General features: G+C 49.3%; 9 protein-coding genes across 9 annotated transcripts; 4 read left to right on the forward strand and 5 right to left on the reverse strand.

Annotated features, from left to right (window-relative positions):
* Nucleotides 1-93: 93 nt before the first annotated feature.
* On the forward strand, nt 94-889 carry F5J12DRAFT_785744 (uncharacterized protein; the record flags this gene model as incomplete). Its single annotated transcript, XM_051743283.1, has 3 exons — nt 94-250; nt 314-468; nt 515-889. Coding segments are annotated over 3 exons (687 nt in total), but the record flags the coding sequence as incomplete, so codon positions are not given.
* Nucleotides 890-1,787: 898 nt separating this feature from the next.
* Nucleotides 1,788-3,090, reverse strand: F5J12DRAFT_412546 (uncharacterized protein). Its single transcript, XM_051739294.1, has 6 exons — nt 2,940-3,090; nt 2,678-2,883; nt 2,579-2,626; nt 2,447-2,517; nt 2,327-2,386; nt 1,788-2,276 (listed from the first exon to the last, which is right to left on the reverse strand). Exons 2-6 carry the CDS (start codon nt 2,827-2,829, stop codon nt 1,981-1,983), a joined length of 627 nt encoding a protein of 208 aa, XP_051596114.1. The 5' UTR covers nt 2,830-2,883; nt 2,940-3,090; the 3' UTR covers nt 1,788-1,980.
* A 581-nt stretch (nt 3,091-3,671) lies between these two features.
* Nucleotides 3,672-5,331, forward strand: F5J12DRAFT_412671 (uncharacterized protein). The gene is made up of 8 exons (XM_051739295.1): nt 3,672-3,853; nt 3,902-4,160; nt 4,214-4,289; nt 4,346-4,426; nt 4,485-4,529; nt 4,587-4,651; nt 4,701-4,760; nt 4,813-5,331. Exons 1-8 carry the CDS (start codon nt 3,845-3,847, stop codon nt 5,232-5,234), a joined length of 1,017 nt encoding a protein of 338 aa, XP_051596115.1. The 5' UTR covers nt 3,672-3,844; the 3' UTR covers nt 5,235-5,331.
* Nucleotides 5,332-5,878: 547 nt separating this feature from the next.
* On the forward strand, nt 5,879-7,567 carry F5J12DRAFT_856781 (uncharacterized protein). Its single transcript, XM_051746717.1, has 7 exons — nt 5,879-6,303; nt 6,357-6,432; nt 6,489-6,563; nt 6,622-6,666; nt 6,723-6,787; nt 6,837-6,896; nt 6,949-7,567. The coding sequence occupies exons 1-7, from the start codon at nt 6,063-6,065 to the stop codon at nt 7,377-7,379; spliced, it is 993 nt and encodes a 330-aa protein (XP_051596116.1). The 5' UTR covers nt 5,879-6,062; the 3' UTR covers nt 7,380-7,567.
* A 419-nt stretch (nt 7,568-7,986) lies between these two features.
* F5J12DRAFT_907233 (tRNA methyltransferase) lies at nt 7,987-9,953 on the reverse strand (the record flags this gene model as incomplete). The annotated part of the gene is made up of 6 exons (XM_051748898.1): nt 7,987-8,761; nt 8,810-8,874; nt 8,923-9,142; nt 9,171-9,250; nt 9,298-9,515; nt 9,605-9,953. The coding sequence occupies 6 exons, from the start codon at nt 9,951-9,953 to the stop codon at nt 7,987-7,989; spliced, it is 1,707 nt and encodes a 568-aa protein (XP_051596117.1).
* Nucleotides 9,954-10,137: 184 nt separating this feature from the next.
* Nucleotides 10,138-12,861, forward strand: F5J12DRAFT_856791 (uncharacterized protein). Its single transcript, XM_051746718.1, has 16 exons — nt 10,138-10,355; nt 10,413-10,507; nt 10,559-10,599; nt 10,654-10,674; nt 10,728-10,766; nt 10,816-10,861; nt 10,913-10,922; nt 11,051-11,139; nt 11,193-11,398; nt 11,455-11,510; nt 11,570-11,651; nt 11,703-11,809; nt 11,865-11,947; nt 12,009-12,019; nt 12,070-12,170; nt 12,238-12,861. The coding sequence occupies exons 1-16, from the start codon at nt 10,219-10,221 to the stop codon at nt 12,371-12,373; spliced, it is 1,260 nt and encodes a 419-aa protein (XP_051596118.1). The 5' UTR covers nt 10,138-10,218; the 3' UTR covers nt 12,374-12,861.
* Nucleotides 12,593-14,042, reverse strand: F5J12DRAFT_726380 (ChaC-like protein; the record flags this gene model as incomplete). Its single annotated transcript, XM_051741718.1, has 11 exons — nt 12,593-12,730; nt 12,790-12,860; nt 12,917-12,950; nt 13,088-13,159; nt 13,216-13,229; nt 13,312-13,409; nt 13,448-13,482; nt 13,612-13,671; nt 13,766-13,836; nt 13,914-13,938; nt 13,989-14,042. The coding sequence occupies 11 exons, from the start codon at nt 14,040-14,042 to the stop codon at nt 12,593-12,595; spliced, it is 672 nt and encodes a 223-aa protein (XP_051596119.1).
* A 206-nt stretch (nt 14,043-14,248) lies between these two features.
* On the reverse strand, nt 14,249-15,403 carry F5J12DRAFT_726387 (NAD(P)-binding protein; the record flags this gene model as incomplete). Its single annotated transcript, XM_051741719.1, has 3 exons — nt 14,249-14,683; nt 14,741-14,943; nt 15,007-15,403. The coding sequence occupies 3 exons, from the start codon at nt 15,401-15,403 to the stop codon at nt 14,249-14,251; spliced, it is 1,035 nt and encodes a 344-aa protein (XP_051596120.1).
* Nucleotides 15,404-15,862: 459 nt separating this feature from the next.
* On the reverse strand, nt 15,863-19,023 carry F5J12DRAFT_896657 (uncharacterized protein; the record flags this gene model as incomplete). Its single annotated transcript, XM_051747964.1, has 8 exons — nt 15,863-16,001; nt 16,057-16,112; nt 16,982-17,032; nt 17,100-17,150; nt 17,218-17,268; nt 17,336-17,386; nt 17,525-17,611; nt 18,352-19,023. The coding sequence occupies 8 exons, from the start codon at nt 19,021-19,023 to the stop codon at nt 15,863-15,865; spliced, it is 1,158 nt and encodes a 385-aa protein (XP_051596121.1).
* Between the last annotated feature and the right edge of the window lie 611 nt (nt 19,024-19,634).

Here is a 19,634-nt window from a genome sequence, read left to right on the forward strand (position 1 = left end):
CACAACGGCTATTGAAGATTGGGTTCCGAGTGCGTTCTTCTGCTAATCGAACCGTATATCCATGGGGCGGAGCTCACTCGCCATCGTAATCAGCTAGCCGCCGTGCACTTGTGTGACGCACACTACGTCACCGACGCCGCCAAGTATGTATCCGTTCTTCTACTGTCCCTTCGAACGATGCTTCAGCTGGAACTACCTCACATCAACGTTTTGTCAAAGATCGACCTCCTGTCGCACTATGGTGATCTAGGTATATGATAGATTGTGATACCACCCCCACACAAGTTTGACCAGCCCTCTTGAAATCGTATAGACTTTAACCTTGACTTCTACACTGAAGTCCAGGATCTGTCACACCTTGAGAATGTCCTCACCACAATCTCCCCACGGTTCACAGCACTTAACATGGCATTGATATCCGTCATCGAAGATTTTGGTCTCGTAGGATTCGAGACGCTGGCTGTTGAGGTATGCAGCAGCTTCCTGCTTTTTTCGTCGCCGTTCGCTGTGTAAGGTTGACATACGTTGGGTCAAAAAGGACAAAGCTTCCATGCTCCACCTCGCGCGAGCCATTGATCGTGCAACTGGATATATATTCGTTCCTCCAAGGGAAGCTCCCGCACCAGAGGGCACTATCGATAGTTCTGCGGATTCTGCGTCCGCTCGGCCCAATGCATTCTCCCTCTTCTCGACTGCAGCAAGACCACTTCCTGGAGACGTGCAAGATGTTCAGGAGCGCTGGATAGATGCTAGAGAGGAATACGATGCGTATGAGAAAAAAGAGTGGAGGAGAGAGGGCGAGATCGTTCAGGCGCAGACTGCCGCAGAGAGAATGAAACGTCCTGAAGAACGGAAAGTTAAATCAGTCGGAATCAGAGAAAGGAAATGAGGTTAGCGAGTTATCTTCTTTGCCACTTTCATAGTTCAAAGCATTAAACTATGCACCAAAACTTGTTTGCCGTGCTATCAAACACAATCATCTACGCAAACAAACGTCCTGATGAGGGGAAAATGAAGGTCGCCGAGATTAGAGAGAAGAAGGGAGGTCAGTGAGTTCCCTTTCTTGCCATTCATAAACCTTGGAACATTAAACCATACACAAAGCTTTCATCGGAACATTTCCTTTGATTTTTCTTCACGGTCCTCAAACCGGACATGCATATTGCATGTACATAATCTCATCTTATCTCTGATTCCGATCCAGTCGGCATTTACGTACCCACTAATCTTGTGACCCCTTGCCACAGCCCGAGCCCGGATGACACTCGAACACCTCGTGATACACATGAATAAAGTTTAGTATATTACGTCCATCTCTACCTAGAGATGATCAAACGAACTAGAACATAAACGGTCGTCGTTTTGGCTACGGTAACAGTGAAACGACCCATCTTCCTCATACATAGCCCAGACAAAAGGAACCTAACCAATCAGACAACGGGTGGGCGCTTTCGTGAAGTTCTCGGATCCGTCCTTGCATCGCGCTGGTGAGCAGAACCAACCCCCACACTCGTGAATACTGTGCCAGCACTCCTAGTGCTGTCTTCACTCTCTCCGGAGCGCATCCTCGTGGCTTGTGGCCTCGCTTCCGCATGACAGATTGGCTTGGCTGATGGCGGCCCCTGCAGCGGTGCCGAATCAGCCTCAGCGGTTGTGGTCGCCGTGTCAACGGAGCAGTTTGCAACACGTTTGATGCGCTTTTCCGAGTGATAGGGATGCCTGGGAGGTGGTGGTGAGGGGGATGATGATGATGATGATCCGGCCGGAGCAGTAGGTGAGTAAGGTGGGGGGTTCATACGCCCTCGCCGTGGTGGCGGAGATTCGTTCCTTCCTACGAGTGCCTCTGCAGATTTGGTCGTGGTGGGTACTGAACGTATAGGTGAGAAGAATGGAGAGATCATATCGGCGGCGTCTGTGATGGGGGCGGAGAGTGGTGAGGTGATCATGGGTGACATGGGGGAAGCAAAGTGTTGGCTGGCATTAGGAAACTCCTGCGAAGACAGGGTTGAGGTCACTTTGTATGGGGAAGTTACCGTCTGGGCCATTGAAGGGTGCGGCAGCGGCGGGGAAGATGAAGATTGCTGGGAGGCTGGTTGAAGTCGAGCTTGGTGTCGACGCCGGCGAACGATGTACCAGAGTATGAAACCTGCCAAACCGAACTACGGCAAGGGCCCCGACGATCCCACCAATGATCGCACCAGATGAAGAACTAGATGAAGTGGACGTCGCACTTGGTGAAGAGCTTGCAAGTGGTTGTCCGGTGACATCAGGCGTCCCTAGCGCAAGGTGAGATTCCGTCATGCGTTTACGTACCGGTCATACATACCTGATGATCCATTCACAGCTGCTTCATTCTCGTTGAATGTACCATTTGTCCAATATATTGCTGTGGGAGGTGCATTAGTTTGATAATTGACATAATTGCAGCGCTAACTCCGGTGCGTACGATTAGTAGCCGCGAAGAATGGGATTTTTTCATTTTCCGGAAGTCTGCAGCCTTGATCCCAAGGATAGTACCTACAGACTTCTTGTTAGCTCCCCGTGAGAATCCTACGATTAGGTACTAAGGACGCCGTACGTAGTCGAAGACACGTAGTTTCCGCAACTTGCGCTGTATGTGGCCCAGCTGTGCCAGAGTCAGCGAAAGCGGCGGTTTCAGAGCGGTCGAGAGGCGCACCTTGCCCAGGTAGACTGCTGCGTGCAAATAGCGCAAGCACTGAGGAGGTTGTAGCTTGCCCATGAACTGTGTATATCGATCGTCAGTATTGAGGATAGAATACAGTTGGCTTGTGCGCATTGACCAGGTGGTGTAGCTAGCCGTCGTTGCATTAGGAATGTACAAACTCTCTTTGAAGGTTGAGTTTGACTTCGCCGATATCGTGTCTGTCAGAATGAGATGTCAGAAACTGTCTACAAGGGAGGTCTGAACCACGACCAACAGCTCAGCCCACAGGATTGGTCGACCATCTGGGCGGCACAACATGGATCTAGTCCGGACTGGCTTGTGAAGTACGAGGCACATTGTACAGAAACCGAAGGGCAGCTGTAAGCCATAGCGTCCAAGACAAAAGCCTCGACGGCTCGACCCTGAAGCTTGCTTTGACCGGAGCGGAACAGACCAAGGATGGGAGGAAGGAAGGCCCGCGCGGCAAAAGTAAGGTGTGGAGGCGCAAATATGTCACACGGGACGTTGGCCTGAGGCACTGACTATACCTCCTTTGACAGTCGATGGCGGCGCTCTCTGGAACAGTCCGGGTAGAAGAACCCCGTGAACGTGGCTCGAAGTCACTGCGTGTATGTCGCGAAGCCTGGGCCGGAGAATTGGAATATCAGCGGATGTTATGGCCTTAATAACTCAAGAACAAAAAAACCCAGTTTTTCGCGTCTTCGCTCAGGAACGCAGCGGAACACGGGTATGGATGACCAGGTTCAAATGGCACCCAGCTTTGGAAAGAGCTATCGATTCGGCTATCTTGACGCTTGCCACGTTGAGATAGTGTGCAGCCACCGTGGACGTGTATGGAAGTTTCAAATGCACTAAACCGCCATCGGAAGGTTTCGATGAGATGGATGGGGTGACAATTCAATTTCCCATCTATGTAAAGCGTCCTCCGTCGCAGTGGTCCCACTTATGATAGGATTAACTAGGGCCACAAGTTGAAGTAGTGGCAAGACTGGGAGACCTCCCGTTATATAAGCAGCTAGCTGCAAGTTTCCACCTTTGCTCACACATTACTTGGGACTTACCTGAATGGCCAACCAAGTAAACCCTAGTGGATTTTCATCATCGCCCCCGCAGCGGTGATAGCCACTAGACTGTGTCTTGTGATAGATATCAAAATGCATGGCGTGGGTACCATGATCTGGGCTAGCAACTTCAACGTCACCTCACGTTTTGAAGGCAGTGAGGTCTACCATGAGGCTGCCATGGCCAACGTCCGCCTTGAGCAGACGGGTGACCATTATCCTCCAGTTTTTGCTTCTTATTGTAGCGCCGTACCCGCATTCTACAGCGTCAACGATTCTACTCCACCCGTATCCGCGCGCCGACATCAGCTCCCAAGCTCATTGCTCGAGCGACTATGAATGGATGCAGAACCAGGAAACCACCAGTCCTTGTCTGCTCGTTGCCTACGTTATATCGGCCTGTGCCGGAAACAGTAGGTTCCCCCCTTGCTACCGCTCAGGCATTGCGTTGATAAGTTTTTTGTAGATTGGACGCTGCCTGCCTTACTACCGGGATCTCAATACGACGGCCCCGCTGGACAAACGGTCACGCCCTGCTCTTGGTATGGGTTGACTTGGTCGCCTGACATCATAACCACCGACTTATCGAGCTTTTAAGTTCTTGGTCCTGCTATAACCTGATGATGGCGTGCACGCTTTGCCAGAGCACCAACAGTTCAGACGGTTATAACTTGCAGACGTGAGTAACCCTGCATTACCCTTAATACGTTCTTCCAAGCCTAACCCCGCTAATTCAGATGGCCAACATTCGTCGAGAATTGCACGTCCGGTGAGACGAATGTGTTAGTTTCGGTTTTTCAGTCTTTATGCTATCTTGCGTCTGATACGTGATTCACTAGGTACTTCCCCTCCGGCTATTCTATAGCGGGAAACCAAACTATTCCCTACTGGGCCGCCATCAATCGTGCGTGGATACATCACAACAAAGACCTGCTAACCCACACTCTCAAAAGCAACAAATTGGGAAGGGCAAATCTGGAATGAACAAGAAGCTTATCAGTACTACCAAGAAAGTGAGACATCTACATCACCTTCGGCTTCTCTCATTTAGGTGAATGCAATCAGACAAGACGGATCTAAACCCAAATGTGTCTACTGCGTCCACTGGATCTCAATCTAGGAACCTAGGTGCCATCGTTGGAGGCACTGTGGGCAGTGCTGCATTTGTTCTTCTCCTAGGTTCTGGGACCTACATCCTGTGTAAACGCCAGCAGTATCGCCGCGTCCGAACTCCTCCGGTGGCAGAAGTAAATGGAGGGCAGAACCCGAACTGGCAGATGCACAATTGCCAACTATCCGACCAGTCTACGGCGACCGGTTTGCAACCGATGACTGTGTCTTCCATGACGTACCATACTGGTGCTGGCTCGCAAACGGTTCCGTCGTTGCGCTCGTCTCTCCCGCTGACGAGTTTCACCCTCGGAGCGGATACCGCTTCATATAATATGAGTGGCACACAGCTGCGTCCTCCCGCTCCAATGGTGTAGTGTCATTCTTTACGTGGTCTTTGAACAAGAAAGATGTAAGACTAGACTCGAGCTCGCTATCTGTCCTGCGGATGTAGATTATTTGTATATGCGTCCTTGTCATCGGCGAGTGCAGATTGGCTGTCTATTGTAGGTATTTCCCACATTGGATCACAGCATTGCCATAACCCTCCAGAATTCCAATAGATTCCAGTGCATAAACTGCAGGCCCGAGCTTTGTGTCATACACCGGATGATTCATGAAACTTGATTATCTTTGTGCATGGTAAGCTGTAGTGCTGCAGAAGCTTCTTATACTCAAGTTTGCTGGATGGACTTGGCATGCCATATCAGCAAAACCTGGGACAGGTGTCCAGCTGGCCAAGTGGCTAATAGACTGGTCACTAGACTTTAGTGACAATTCAATTGCCCATCTATGTAACATCACTACTAGCCTTACACCTTGATATTCCTTAATTTACCATTGGCCATGCTTGGGTTCACCATTGTAAATGCTTTATATAAATTGTAATGCTCTGTGAAACTTTATTGCTGGACTTGATGAAAGTCCTCCATTGTGGTAGTGCCACATGACTGGAAGGCCTCCCATTATGTAAGCAACTAGGGAAGTTGGAAACCTGCAAGTTTCTATGTCTTTTCTCACACATACTTGGAACTTACTTGGATGGCCAGCCAAGTAAACCTTAGCGGCTTCTCATCATCACCCCGGCCGCGGCGATAGCCGGCACTGCACTGTGTCTTGTGGCAGATATCAAAGTACATGGCGTGGGTACTGTGATCTGAGCTACTTCGGCGTTACCTCGTGTTTTGAAGGCAGTGAGGTCCGTCATGAGGCTGCCGTGGCCAACCTCCACCCTGGGCAGAGTGGCGACAATTATCTTCCAGTTGTTGTTTCTTATTGTAGCGTCGTACCCGCATACTACAGCGTCAACGATGCTACTCCACCCGTATCTGCGCAGCATCACCTCCTTAGCTCAATGTGAGAGCGGGTATGAATGGATGGACAACCAGGAAACCATGCCTCCTTGTCTGCTCGTTGCCTATGTTATAGCGGCCTGTGTCGGAAACAGTAGGTTCCCCCCTTGCCACTGCTGAGGTGTTGCGTTGATAAGTTCTTTGTAGCTTGGACGCAACCTGCTTTACCTCCAGGATCTCATTACGACGGACCCTCTGGACAAACAGTCACGCCCTGCTATTGGTATGATTTGACTTGGTCGCCTAACATCATAACCACCGACTTATCGAGCTTTCAAGTTCTTGGTCCTGCTATAACCTGATGATGGCGTGCACGTTTTGCCAGGGCGCCAACAATACGGACAGTTTGCAGACGTGAGCAACTTCGCAGTACCTTTAATACGTTCTTCCGAGCCTAATTCCGCTAATTCAGATGGCCAACATTTGTCCAGAATTGCACGTCCAGCGAGACGGATGTGTCAGTTTTGGTATTTCATCTATGTGCTATCTTGCTTCTGATACACAATTCACTAGGTACTTCCCTTCCAGTTATTCTATAGAGGGAAACGAAACTATTCCTTACTGGGCCTCGATCGATCGTACGTGGATACTTCACAACACAGACCTGCTCACCCACACTCTCGAAAGCAACGACTTGGGAAGCGCAAATCTGGAATGAGCAGCAAGCTTATCAATACTACCAAGAAAGTGAGATATCCATATCACCTTCGTCTTCTGTCATTTAGGTGAATGTAATCAGACAAGACGGACCTGAACCCGAATGCGCCTACTTCATCCACTGGATCCACTGGATCTCAATCCAGTAACCTAGGTGCCATCGTTGGAGGCACTGTGGGTGGTGCTGCATTCCTTCTTCTCCTAGGTTTTGGGACCTACATCCTATGTAAACGCCGGCGATATCGCCGCGTCCGAACTCCTCCGGTGGCAGAAGTAAATGGAGGGCAGAACCCGATTTGGCAGACCCACAATCGCCAACTATCTGATCAGTCTACGACGACCGGTTTGCAACCGAGAACTGTGTCTCCCATGACGTACTATACTGGTACTGGCTCGCAAACGGTTCCGTCAATACACTCGTCTCTCCCACTGACGAGTTTTACCCCCGGAAGGGATACCACTTCATATAGTACGAGTGGCGCACAGTCGCGTCCTCCCATTCCAATGGTGTAGGGTCGCTCTTTACGTGGTCTTGGGACAAGAAAGATGTGAGACTGGACTCGAGCCTGCTATCTATCCTGCAGATGTATATTATTGTATACTTCCCTGTCTTCCTGTCTTCCAATGTAATATCCTTTCTACTGGTGTACACTTCTCTTCGGACAAATGTATGTGCCTCTATGAACTTCGATTTTCTCGGGTATAATGGTTTGTTAATACACCCCCACATCAATACAGGGGGTTTCAGTTGCGTGAAGAAGTGTGGGGTAGATTTATCAGGACGCCGGGTGAGTGCAGATTGGTTGCCTATCGTAGGTATTTCCCGCATTGGATCACAACATTGCCATAGCCCTCCAAAATTCCAATAGATTCCAGTGCACAAACCGCCGGCCCGAGCTTTGCGCCGTACAGCGGGATGATGATTCATGAACTTGATTGTCTCTGTGTACGTTAAGTTGCAGTGCTGCGGAAGCTTCTTGCGACCAAGTCTGCCACATGAACTTGGCATGTCACGTTAATTTGCTATGAGTTAAATTTCATCGCTAGCCCGACCAATCAAACGCGAGCGCTGCGAGCTCTTTATCGCACGATTCATTTAGGACACGAAGCAGAATCGCATCTAAATCAGTCGAAGCACAGCGACAGACTCTACATGTGCTGTCTGGGGGAACAAATCAAATCCCCTCAGACTCTCCACTACATACCTTGCCTTCTCGTCTGCACTTTTCCCCATCTTGTCAAGAATCATCCCAACGTCCCTCGCTTGTGTATGAACGTTACAACTGACATAGACGACAGTTTTGCAACGGAACGCAACGAGCTGATCGATAAAGTTCTCATCGCATCCCTTCCGTGGCGGGTCGATGATCAACGCAGTCTTCTCCCGCGGAAATTCGGATACGACAGAAAAAATGTTGGCAGCATCGCCGGCGCGGAACGTGCATCGCCCTTCAGGAATATCATTGAGATGCGCGTTATGAGTAGCAAATTTGATCGAGTCAGCAGATAGTTCGATACCCGCGACTGTTTGGAAATGTGAACACAACATGATGGAAAAAAGACCGCTCCCGCAATAGGCATCTACTAGATGCGTGGGATGCTGGTGGTCGGGGGAATGTTTCAGGCTTGTTGGGAAGATTGCATCTCGGACGTAGTCAGTGAGGGGAACAAGGATTGAGTTGTTGTTCTGGAAGAACGAGTGACCGGGGAACTCAAAATACTTTTCCCCGACCTTTTCCCGAACTATCGCTTTGGGATCGGTTATGCAAATATGACTTTCCTCTTCTTGCGATTGGCTGTCTGTGTCACTCGACATAGCTTTCTCGTTCGCTGGGTTCGCCTTTATTGAATCCCGCAACAGTAACGAAACGCCCTTCTTGTATGACCATATATTTCTGTTCGCCGATGAGACAGCGCTGCAGTGACAGAACGTGGCCACCCACCCGATGATATCTTTCCGTATTCGACCAAGAGCCTCGTTCAAGACAGGGGTAGCGATTGGGCATTCCTGAAACATGTCAGGCAACATGCAAAGACACCGCGAAAGAGGTCTGACCTCGATATCCATGACAGTCCTCTTGCCGATTTCGTTGAATCCGATCTTCAACCAATCTGGTTTGGAAGTGCTGGCGTCCGCGGATTCTGTTTGTCGGGCTCGTTTTGGAGCCGCTTCGAAATGTGGAGTAATCTTAGTACGATAATTGTACTGTAGGGGCGAGCCGATTGTCGGAAGAACAGTTGGTATTGAGGATTCGATTAGTCCTAGTAGTTCGTATCTAAGAGCGGAAAAGAGTATAAATTAACTGAGACACACCGGAAAAGTTCTGATACGCCTTGATGACTACATTGCGCTTGATGTCGAGTTGACTCTCGTATGATAACATCTGTTCACTTGAATACCAAACTCAAGAAGAGGAAAAAACGGACAAACCTGATACTGACATCCCGAGCACTTGCCAAAATATTTACACCTGACCCGGCTGTTGCCCCGCAACTCGAGATTCGGGGATACCACTTCGAGTAAATCTGCGAAGGAGTGTAGCCGCGAACTACGATATACCCGCACGCGTACCCTCTCCCCTGGCAGCGCGAACGGGACTACAATCACCCATGAGTTGCGCGGGTCCGGTCCGATTGCCAACGCGTCACCTGCGGTATGCAAGACAGTCGGCCGTCGTCAGCAGCAGATTCAACGTGACCGTCAACGGCTTGGTCAAAGGTACAATATATATACGCACCATTGGATGACAGCGCGGACACGGTTACTTCAAGCTCCTCCCTGAAGTCGAATGGCGATTCCCACTCAACACCCTGCGCAATTTTCTGATCGACGGTTTCTGATCCCAACAGAGAGACGACGTCATGCCAGAGCACGTCTTCAGTCGAGCACGGCTCCGGAATCGCGTGCTTTTTTCTTTTCTTCTCCTTTCGTGCATGCTGTTTCTTCTGCCCCTGACCAATAGAAGAAGTAGCCCTGGTAGACGCAGGTGTTAAATTGGCTTCACTGACATCCACTCGCTGTCGTTTCTCAGCCGGTGCAGTGTCCTCTTGGTCCGATACCGAGTGGTGTCTCACTTGCCCAGACATCGCAGTGACCACACCCCTCGTCAGCCTGTGTGGTCTGTAGTGACAGGCCCTCAGTGCCCTCAAGAAGGTGGTCATACAAGAAAAAGGCGATGGGAAGGGGTTGACTACCCGATGTGGTAATAATAGGAGTTGACCCCCCTCCTCGAGTTACGTAATTCGGAATCTGGTCGTTTTGCTCACCCGAACCGGTCCTCGACTCCTGTTTTCCCATCAATCAACGTATAAAAAGCCGATCGGGAATCCAGACCGACATTCACCAATTTTCATGTTCATCGACGCAGCTCGCTCACTGCTGGTTCAGTCTCCCAAGGTTACACACCATGAGCCTGTAGACTCACCAGAATTCTGGTGCAAGATTGCTATCAGTGCGATTCTCGTCCTCGCAGGTGGAGTGTTCTCCGGGTATGTCTCGAATATGTTCTCTGTATCGTTCGCGTGACGAGGCTCACTTTTCGTCAGGCTTACACTCGGGCTTATGGGTCTTGATGAGCTTCATCTCCGTGTCCTCGCAACTTCCTCTGATGACATCGCCGAACGGGAAAACGCTCAGAAAGGCGCGTGGAATGTCGCTTTCGCAATGCAATTCCTTCTCATATCCATCGTAGTTCACAAGCTTTTGCAAAAGGGACGCCATTGGGTGCTGGTTGTGAGTGGTGCACCGTGCTCACCCTTGCATTTCTACTTATCACTCGCGTGCCAGGTCCTGCTCCTTAGCAACGTCGTATGTCCGAACCGTTGTGTCCAGAACACTTTTAACCGACATCACATGCTCAGGTCATCAACGAGAGTTTACCTATCTTCCTTGATAGTGCCGTAAGCATACATCTGGTCGTGTGACCCACATGCTCAGCCCACATTTCAGATCGGTGGGGGTATAGCAGCTGTGGTTATCTCTACCACGGCCATTGGTAAGTCCTAACATCCTCGCACACCATACGACCCGCTAACCAGTACGTCAGTCATTTTCGGGTGCGTAGACACGTTTACACCGGGGTCAACTGAACACCGAGGAAACGACGCATGTCCTGTAGCGAGTAAGAGGGTCACGCTATCAGTCTGTGCCTGTCATCTTATGAGGGGTTCTCCGCAAATTCTAGAATTATTCCACAAGCGGTCTGCGTACGACACGGACTCGCTATCGGCGCGAGGTGCGCGCCTTTCGTGCTTTTCCTAATGTATATACTATGTGAGTGTAATCATTAACTCCAATTTGTTGACTGCATTGCATTTTGGCTACAGCTCCCGTCGCTTATCCCATTGCCAAGCTTCTTGATCGCGTGTTGGGAAAGAGCGAGACGCACACCTACAAGAAAGCGGAATTGAAATCTTTCCTTCAGTTCCATCGTACAGGAGAAGAACCTCTGAGAGACGACGAAATCTGCATACTCAACGGGGTACTGGAGCTCAACAACAAGAATGTGGAGAGCATCATGACGCCAATTTGTGTCCGTTTTCGTTTCAGTGTCCTTGTCCAATTACGCTTACGCAAACATTTCCCCAGGATGTGGTGACTCTGAGCTCGGATACTATCTTGGACCACGCAACAGTGGAAGCAATGTAATTTCATTCGTCCGAACCCCATATACGCACCTTGTTTCTAATCCGTTCATTTGCAGACTCACGAGTGGATATTCTCGAATCCCGATTCATGAACCAGCTGATCCACTAGCCTTCCAAGGTTTGCTTCTCGTCAAGAAGGTAGAATGTCTTTCTTTCCTTGACAAAACGGTGCTTAACTCTACGATCTAGCTCCTTACCTATGACCCGTCGAAATGTTTACCAGTATCCCACTTTAAGCTCTCCATTCTTCCCGAAGCACATCCTTCTATAAATTGTTTCCAAGCGTTGGATTACTTGTGAGATCTCGTTCTCATTCTGGTCGTGGCGCTGTGTACGAACATTTTCCCGCAGCCAAACCGGGCGCGCGCACTTGCTCTTGATCAGTCATACGCCAGGCATAGCGGGTGGTGCTATCGGTGTGATCACACTCGAAGGTCCGTGGTCCCACAACCTTACCCTACTCCGGCAATTCTGACATCATACACCACAACGCAGACGTCATCGAAGTTAGCAACTGCTCGTTGTGCACTGTTTCAAGAACTGACACTTTTCGTAGGAAATCATATCCGAAGAGATCGTGGACGAGACAGATCGATATGAAGACAACCAAAGCAAGAGGCAAGCCAAGCGCTTGACCACCGCCGCAGTGATGCGAGGGTGAGTGACATGAATGTAAACGAATGTCGTGTTCGGGTGCGCCTAATTTCTGCCCCACTATCACCAGTATCGTCGAACGAGACCGTAGCCTGGCGCGCTCGACACCAGCAGAACTGCGCACACCCCTACTTCCTATCTCTCCTCAGGCCGGAACGCCCCCGCGTAGCGGTTACGGGACGCTCAGTGCATCTCTCAAACGTTGACCTATTATCTACACGTCTCCGTTGACAATACGGTCGCGAATCACCTTTCGAACTGCAAAGTTGGGCTGGGGTTGTAATATCTAACGCATAGAAGTTGTCGTGTCACATATCCGTTGTGTCGCTTTACTGTTTTCACAGCCTACGCATGTTTCTAGCTATCGAGTCTGTCGGTGCTATTCTTGGGTTTCGTTGGCGCATTTATCATCCAATTCGCGAACTCTATCCTACGTTGAGGGTGGTAAGAGGGGCTGAGAGCTGAGAGCGTGATGCGAGTCTTACTTCTAACGCAAACAAATGAGAGTCGAAGGACGCAGGTGCGAGTTTCCTAACAGACTCTGCCAGCTGGTATAAGTAGTCCTGTATGAAAAGACGAGGTCGTTCGCATGTACAGGTAGTTTCCAGTGTCCCGAACCCACCTTGTTTCTCCCCGACGGTCCGACCGATCTCCAGATGCGATCCGCGAGAGCCTCCAGAGGCTCTGAACCCACTGAAAATGCCGTTATGTACAGTTCGGAAGTAAGGTTACTGTACAAAATCACGCACCGAATGAGGGGTTATCTGGATGGCCGACATAACACTAGTGAAAAGTCCAAAGAATCAATGCCGACCACGCCATGAGTCCAGATAATCTACCGACATATGCCTTTTAATTTTGAAAAATACAAAAAATGGAGTAAGGGATGCATGCAGGTGTAAGAGGGAGCATCGACGTACATTATGGACGATCACTTTTTCGACCCCGTCTTCTATGGTATATACATCGAGTGTCTCTAGGGTATACCCATCCTAGGGGGAATGAAATATCTCTTCTATTTTCTTTTTTTTTAAAAGAGGGTGTTTACCTTTTCGCGGTAATCTGCGCATGATAAATGTATGCATTGGTTCGCCAATCGTCCGAATGCTTGTTACAAAGAAAGTTTGAGCACATGAGAACTTACCCAGATAATCGCGAACTTCAGATTCGTAGAGAGGATTTACGGTATACGCGATACCTGTATAACAGCAGAGCGCATGTTCGATGTCCAGGTTAGCAGAACTAAGCATGCGTTTCGGTTCACAACAGAATAAGCGGACTTGCCCCAAACGACATCTTCATCGGGAAAGGCATCCTGCAATAGCAAAACGGGCGAAAAGATCGGTACGATAGCGTGTGCAGCGTGTGTGTGTGTGTTTGCAGGATATGCAGGATGATGGTATCACCAACGATATGTATATGAGGGATAGTAACAGGGACGCACAGATCCAGAAAAGTGATCCCAGTCTTCTTTGTGGACCAGGGTAACGACTCGGCCTGGGTTCTTTGAGGTATGTACGTTTACAGCAACAGAACAAAGGGAACGGACCAGACAATCAAATGTGTAGAGTGTAGAACATCAACATCAGTGTACGTACCTCTGGCGTTCCACGATGATCATGCGATTTCTGCGCAAACCGCCGCACGTAACCTTTAAGAAATCCTGGCACTGACGATCGCGACGATCAGTACAAGATGGTCGTGAAAACTCGTCCGCTAAAGCGATATGTGGTGGACTGATTTTACCTTCCGATATGATGTATGGGGGTGGCTAGTGATATCAGCAAGACTTTCCACCTTCGTTGGCCACCTGCACTGTACCTTGAATATGAGGGACCCATACCCAAACACGACGCACGGCGTCTTCGAGGGCATCCAAGCAAATTGCTACACTACTACTGGCTAGAATACAACGCAACACGAGCTTATCCGACAGCACATACAACGCGGCACACGTGACCCGCATGGCCCCTGTTTTTTTGAATCGATCATCGACGTATCCACGGCCACCCAAGTACTACTTAGCACTGTAGAGAGAAAATGCTTGGACACACGGACGTCTGACAGGTGGCCAAGCCTGCTCACCTGAAGTTATACTTCACGCTGGTCCTCCATTCGATGAACGCAGGCCAGAACCAATAGAGAACGTGTGCAACCCTGTAATGGCGAGGAATATACACGTTCCTCTCTCCTCTGTCAATCGCGCGCATACACCCTCTCGCCACCACTTCCCGCTTCAAACCATTCTTTTTTGGGTCATCTTCGTGAATTTTTGGCGGAGTAGTCCAACCGGGTGGGTTGTCCACCGCAGAGGCACGGAAGTCACCCTCGATAGTGCCGGGAAAGAAAAATGTAAATTTGATGGAAGGATGTTCAATTTGAAGGGCTTGGTACAACATAAGGGATGCACACTTCGTCGAGGCATAGATGGACCGGGTAGGTGGGGGTAACACTGCTGCAGCACTAGACAACAACAGTATAGATGGAGAGGAGGATGTGTAGGTCAAAAGAGGGATCTATTAAGGAAACAGGTCAGCAGCGAGAAAACAACGGTGATAAGGGTGTTGGCTGACCAAAGTGACTGCGGCGACAAGGGAGCCGAGATAATTGCCATTGACGGCAGCTTGAGCAGCGTTAACTGCGTGTTGAATGCCCTCCGGACTCGCCTGAGATCCTACGATATCCGGAGTTGACATCTCAACTCCGGCGACAGCCATGAGAGGCTGCAGAGTCGAAACTCCCGCAGCGACAATGACGGTATCCAAGCCGCTCCATGCTGAAAAAGGCCGCTTGAGTATCATCATCCTCTTTGACCTCAGAACCAGCACGGAATACACACCCTTTTCCACCGTTTCGCGCACTCGGATCATGTCGTTGACATCGGAAATATCGGCTCGCACTCCTAGCCCTCTACCCTCGAACCCATTCCGAGCAGCAAGCTCGACACATTCCTGCACGACCTCGTTGAGCTTTTCCTCTCGGCGACCCACCACACAGACATATGCACCTCGAACAGCATACTGCTGAGCGATGACACGTCCGACACCACTCGTGGCGCCGAGGATGAGGACTCTTTCTTTGCTCGCAGCGATGACCCGGGTTCGTTGTGGCGGTCGACTACGGAAAAGTAAACATGTGACGACTGAAAGAGATACGGCACCAGCGATGTAGAGTGGTACCTGGGGCACCCGCTGAGCCAGCCTCGTTAATATCGTGCTTGCGGTCTCACTCGCCATATTGTCAATGTGGTAGTCGAGCATACAGAGTATTACATAATTGAGACGCAGGCAATTCGTTTGTATCAGTCATTTCCGAGTGGCAGGAGTCGGGCTTGTACGGTAACAAACGGATTCTAACGTCGAATCACCATCGCAATTCTCGTCCAGTCTTCATGACGAGTGAACGGATCTGTCATGGACAGAGGTACTTGTGTAGGCGCAAAGGCAGACTGAATGGTAATGTCGATAGTGGGACTAAATACTGTACGACATATGAAGTATACCTTAGCCATTGCTTGGCAGGAATGTTGATATTCCGAGATGAAGTGCGTATCGTACAAGGAACAGGCACTTTTTTTTTTGGTTTTGTATTCCTTTTCCTCCTTTTCTTTATTTATTTCTGCTCTTTTTTGGACGAAACACAGGGACAACAGAACATGACCATGGCCAACAACTTGGATTGGAAGACTGAAGCGATCAGATCACTTCATCCGATAGGTAGCAGCAGGCAGGCTCAGCGGAGGAACCAGCATCTGCATCAGGGTCATCGACGGACACATCTTCACAGGGTTCGAAAGACACGCCTTCAGAGAACCCGGTGGACACCGCTTCAGAGCTAATAGTACATCACCATGAGAAGCGTCATCGGTAATGGAATTGACTGTACTCACAGATCTGGGAACGTAAAATTTGACGAGCCTGATGGTGAAAGGCTTTCATCCATTGCCTGAGGTACAGTGGTATTATCGGAGCAACAGATGAAAGAGTGCTCTCTGTGGATGTGTAGCAGCAGGGCACAGGACGACGGTCAGCGATGGCGGAGCAGCTCAAATGTTGAGAACACACACAGTCTATGGATGGGTAATCTCAAGGCAAGGGTCAGCAAACTGCCAGGGCTCAAATGGTGAGAAAACGCACTTGCTGTAGATGGGAAGTAGCAGGGCAAGGATCAGCAATCGGTCAGATACTCAAATGCAGAGAAGACGCACTCGCTGTGGATGGGTAACAGCAGGAGAAGGGTCAGCTGACAGTCAGAAGCAACGTACATCCTGTGATTGATAATAGCAAGGCAGGGGTCAGCAGAGGGATAGACACTCAAATGGTAATAGCTCGCACTCCCTGAAGCTGGTAATAGCAAGGCTGGGATCAGCAGATCGCCTGAAGCCCCACACTCACAATCTGTGATGGGTAATAGTAGAGCAAAGGTCAGCAAACGGCGAGACACTCAAATGGAAAGAAGACACACTCCTTGCGGTGGGTGATAGCAGGGCAAATGTCAGCAGACAACTAGACACTCAGGTGGTGAGAATGCGCACTCGCTGTGGAAGGGTAATAGCAGGGCAAGGGTCAACAGACTGCTAGAGTTCGAATAGTGAGAACACATACTCCTGTGATCGTCAATGGTGCGGCGGGGGTCAGCAGGCTGCCAGAAGCATAAATAGTGAGAACACGCACTTCCTGTAATAAGTAATAGCAGGGCAAGGGTACGCATGGGATAGACGGTCAAATGGTAATAGCAGGGTATGGGTCAGCAGAGGCACAGACAGTCAAATGGGTCAAAGAACGGCTAGGAGGTCAAAAGGTGAGAACACGCACAAACTGAGGATGGGTAATAGCGGGGCAATTGTCAACAGACGGCCGGAAGTCCTGTGAGCGTCAATGGTACAACAGAGATCAGCAGACCACCAGAAACACAAATAATGAGAACACGCACAATCTGAGGATGTGTAATAGCGGGGCAATTGTGAACAGACGGCCGGAAGTCCTGTGAGCGTCAACGGTACAAGAGAGATCAGCAGACCGCCAGAAGCACAAATAATGAGAACACGCACAATCTGAGGATAGGTAATAGCGGGGCAATTGTGAACAGGCAGCCGGAAGTACTGTGAGCGTCAATGGTACAACAGAGATCAGCAGACCGCCAGAAGCACAAATAACGAGAACACGCACAATCTGAGGATGGGTAATAGCGGGGCAATTGTCAACAGACGGCCAGAAATCCTGTGATCGTCAATGGTACAACAGAGATCGGCGGACCGCCGGAAGCACAAATAATGAGAACACGAACGAACTGCAGATGTAAAATAGCAGGGAAAAGGTCATCAGACAGCAAGAGGCTCAAATGTTAAGAACACGCACTTGCTGTGAAAGGGTGATAGCAGTGGAAGACTTAGCAGATGGCTCAGCAGATGGCCAGAAGGACAAAATGATGAGGACACGCACGTCCTGTGGATGGGTAATAGCAGGCGAAGGGTCAGCAGATGGGAATATGCACTAGCGAAGCACGCACTGGTGAAGTGTCCAATTCCAAACTACAGCATTCCATAGCATCACTCAGCTGTGAATTGGTAATAGCAAGGTGAGGATCAGAAAACAGCCAGAAGCCCAAAAGGTAAGAACACGCACTCGCTACAGATAGGTAACAGCAGGGCAAGGGTCAGCAAGTGGCTAGCAGCTTCAAAAGTGACAGCACGCAGGGTCTGGATGGGTAACATAGATAGTAGCAGGGTAGGGGTCAGCAAATGGCCAGCATATTCAAAGGTGATAGCACGCACAAACTGGATGGGCAAGATGGATAGTAGCAGGGCAGGGTGTCAGTAAATGGTCAGAAATTTAAATGGTAAGAACACAACACACGCTCTGTGGATGGATGATAAAAGGGCAAGGGTCAGCATATGGACAGAAGCTCAAAAGGTTGAAACACAAACTTCCTGTGGATGGGTAATACAGTACACTTTCTCATAATGTATACTAGTTGCACAGCCAAATCTTTATACATTATGAGAATTATATGGAACCAGTGTGTGGCAAAATGTGACAAAATGTAACATGTGAAATTATTTCCTAACAAAGTACTGTTCCAGTTTAGTTTGTGTGCATGCATTTCTCAGCTCCTCATGGTGAAGCATACCACAGAACTGATGGAGCAGTCTTGCCAGATCCAACAATGAGTTGGTGTCACTGACCTGCATGCATGCTGACTCGATTGTCTCGCACATGTTAATAAGGTCAGCATAATCCAGTTTCAGTGGAGTTTGCTGATCTTCATCATCAGACTCCAGCTCCACAACCTCACCCTGCTTGATGGCAAGTTCACACTGCACTGCTGCAACAATTTCAGTGTCTCCACCCTCAAATGCATATTGAGACTCTCCAATCTCTTGCTCCTCTTTGGGATCAAGAACTTCATCAATTGTGGGTGGCAATCCAATGATCCAATTGTGTGATTTCAAGATTTTGATGGAGTTGGAGAGTGCTTCCTTGAGAGCAACCAGCTGTGGCAGGTCTGTGCATGGGGTTATCTTAATGGTAAGTCCAGTGTGGTGAAGTGCTGCTTGGGCAAGCTTCTCAACACCTGCTACAGCCTGTGTGGCATCTCCCTCAGCTCCCATGACAGTGTTGAATGCTTCTTGCCAATGTTCATAAACATACTTGTCCCTGAGCAGGTCCTGAAGCCATTTTTCAGCAGCTGGAAGAGTCATGGCTGAGTCTGCAGCAAAGTCTTGTATGATACTCCAAGCTTCTGGATTTGCATGGGCAGGGTGAGAGGTTGGTGCAGTCACTTTCTGGATTCCACAATGATCCCAACAGTTCTTGATAGTGATTGGCATGACTGCATCCCAGGCTTCTTTAGCCATTACCATAGCTTCATGAGGGGTTATCTTGTAGATGTCTCATCTCCAGCCTTGTCTAGGTCAATTACATGCTGGCAAAACCCCTGTCTGTAGTGGGCTTTGAATGAATGGATGATGCTAGCATCATTTGGTTGGACATGTGAGGTAAGATTTGGATGGAAGGACTCAAGCTGAATGTGTCCTGGTTTGTAGGTGATCAAGTGACTGCTAAAGTTGTCCACATAGAGGCACACATAACACTTTTTGTTGCCCATTTTCCTATTGAACATCTTCACCCACCTGAGATGTGGTTGATATGAGTTTAGTGGGGCTGAAAAGTTTAGATTTGTGCTTACTCCTCAAATAAATCTGCAGTCATCCATACTTTTTGATTGCTATGGTAGTAGAATCCATACTGCTGTGGTGTCTTGTTTACAAAGCAGCATGGCTTCTTTGACCACCCAATGTAGAACAATGGCATCTTCTCACTCCCATCTGCATTTGCAGTGAGCCCAAGTGTAATTCAGAATTTTTCCTTTTTCTTCCCTTTCATTTGTTTTGTTGCAAGTCTGTGATCAGGAGGAGCACTACCCATTGTTGAAAGGTGAGTGCACTTGTGAAAATCTGGTTGTGTG

This window comes from Pisolithus orientalis, assembly GCF_024613125.1.
Source record: "Pisolithus orientalis strain OTSU chromosome Unknown F5J12scaffold_42, whole genome shotgun sequence".
Lineage (NCBI taxonomy): Eukaryota > Fungi > Basidiomycota > Agaricomycetes > Boletales > Pisolithaceae > Pisolithus > Pisolithus orientalis.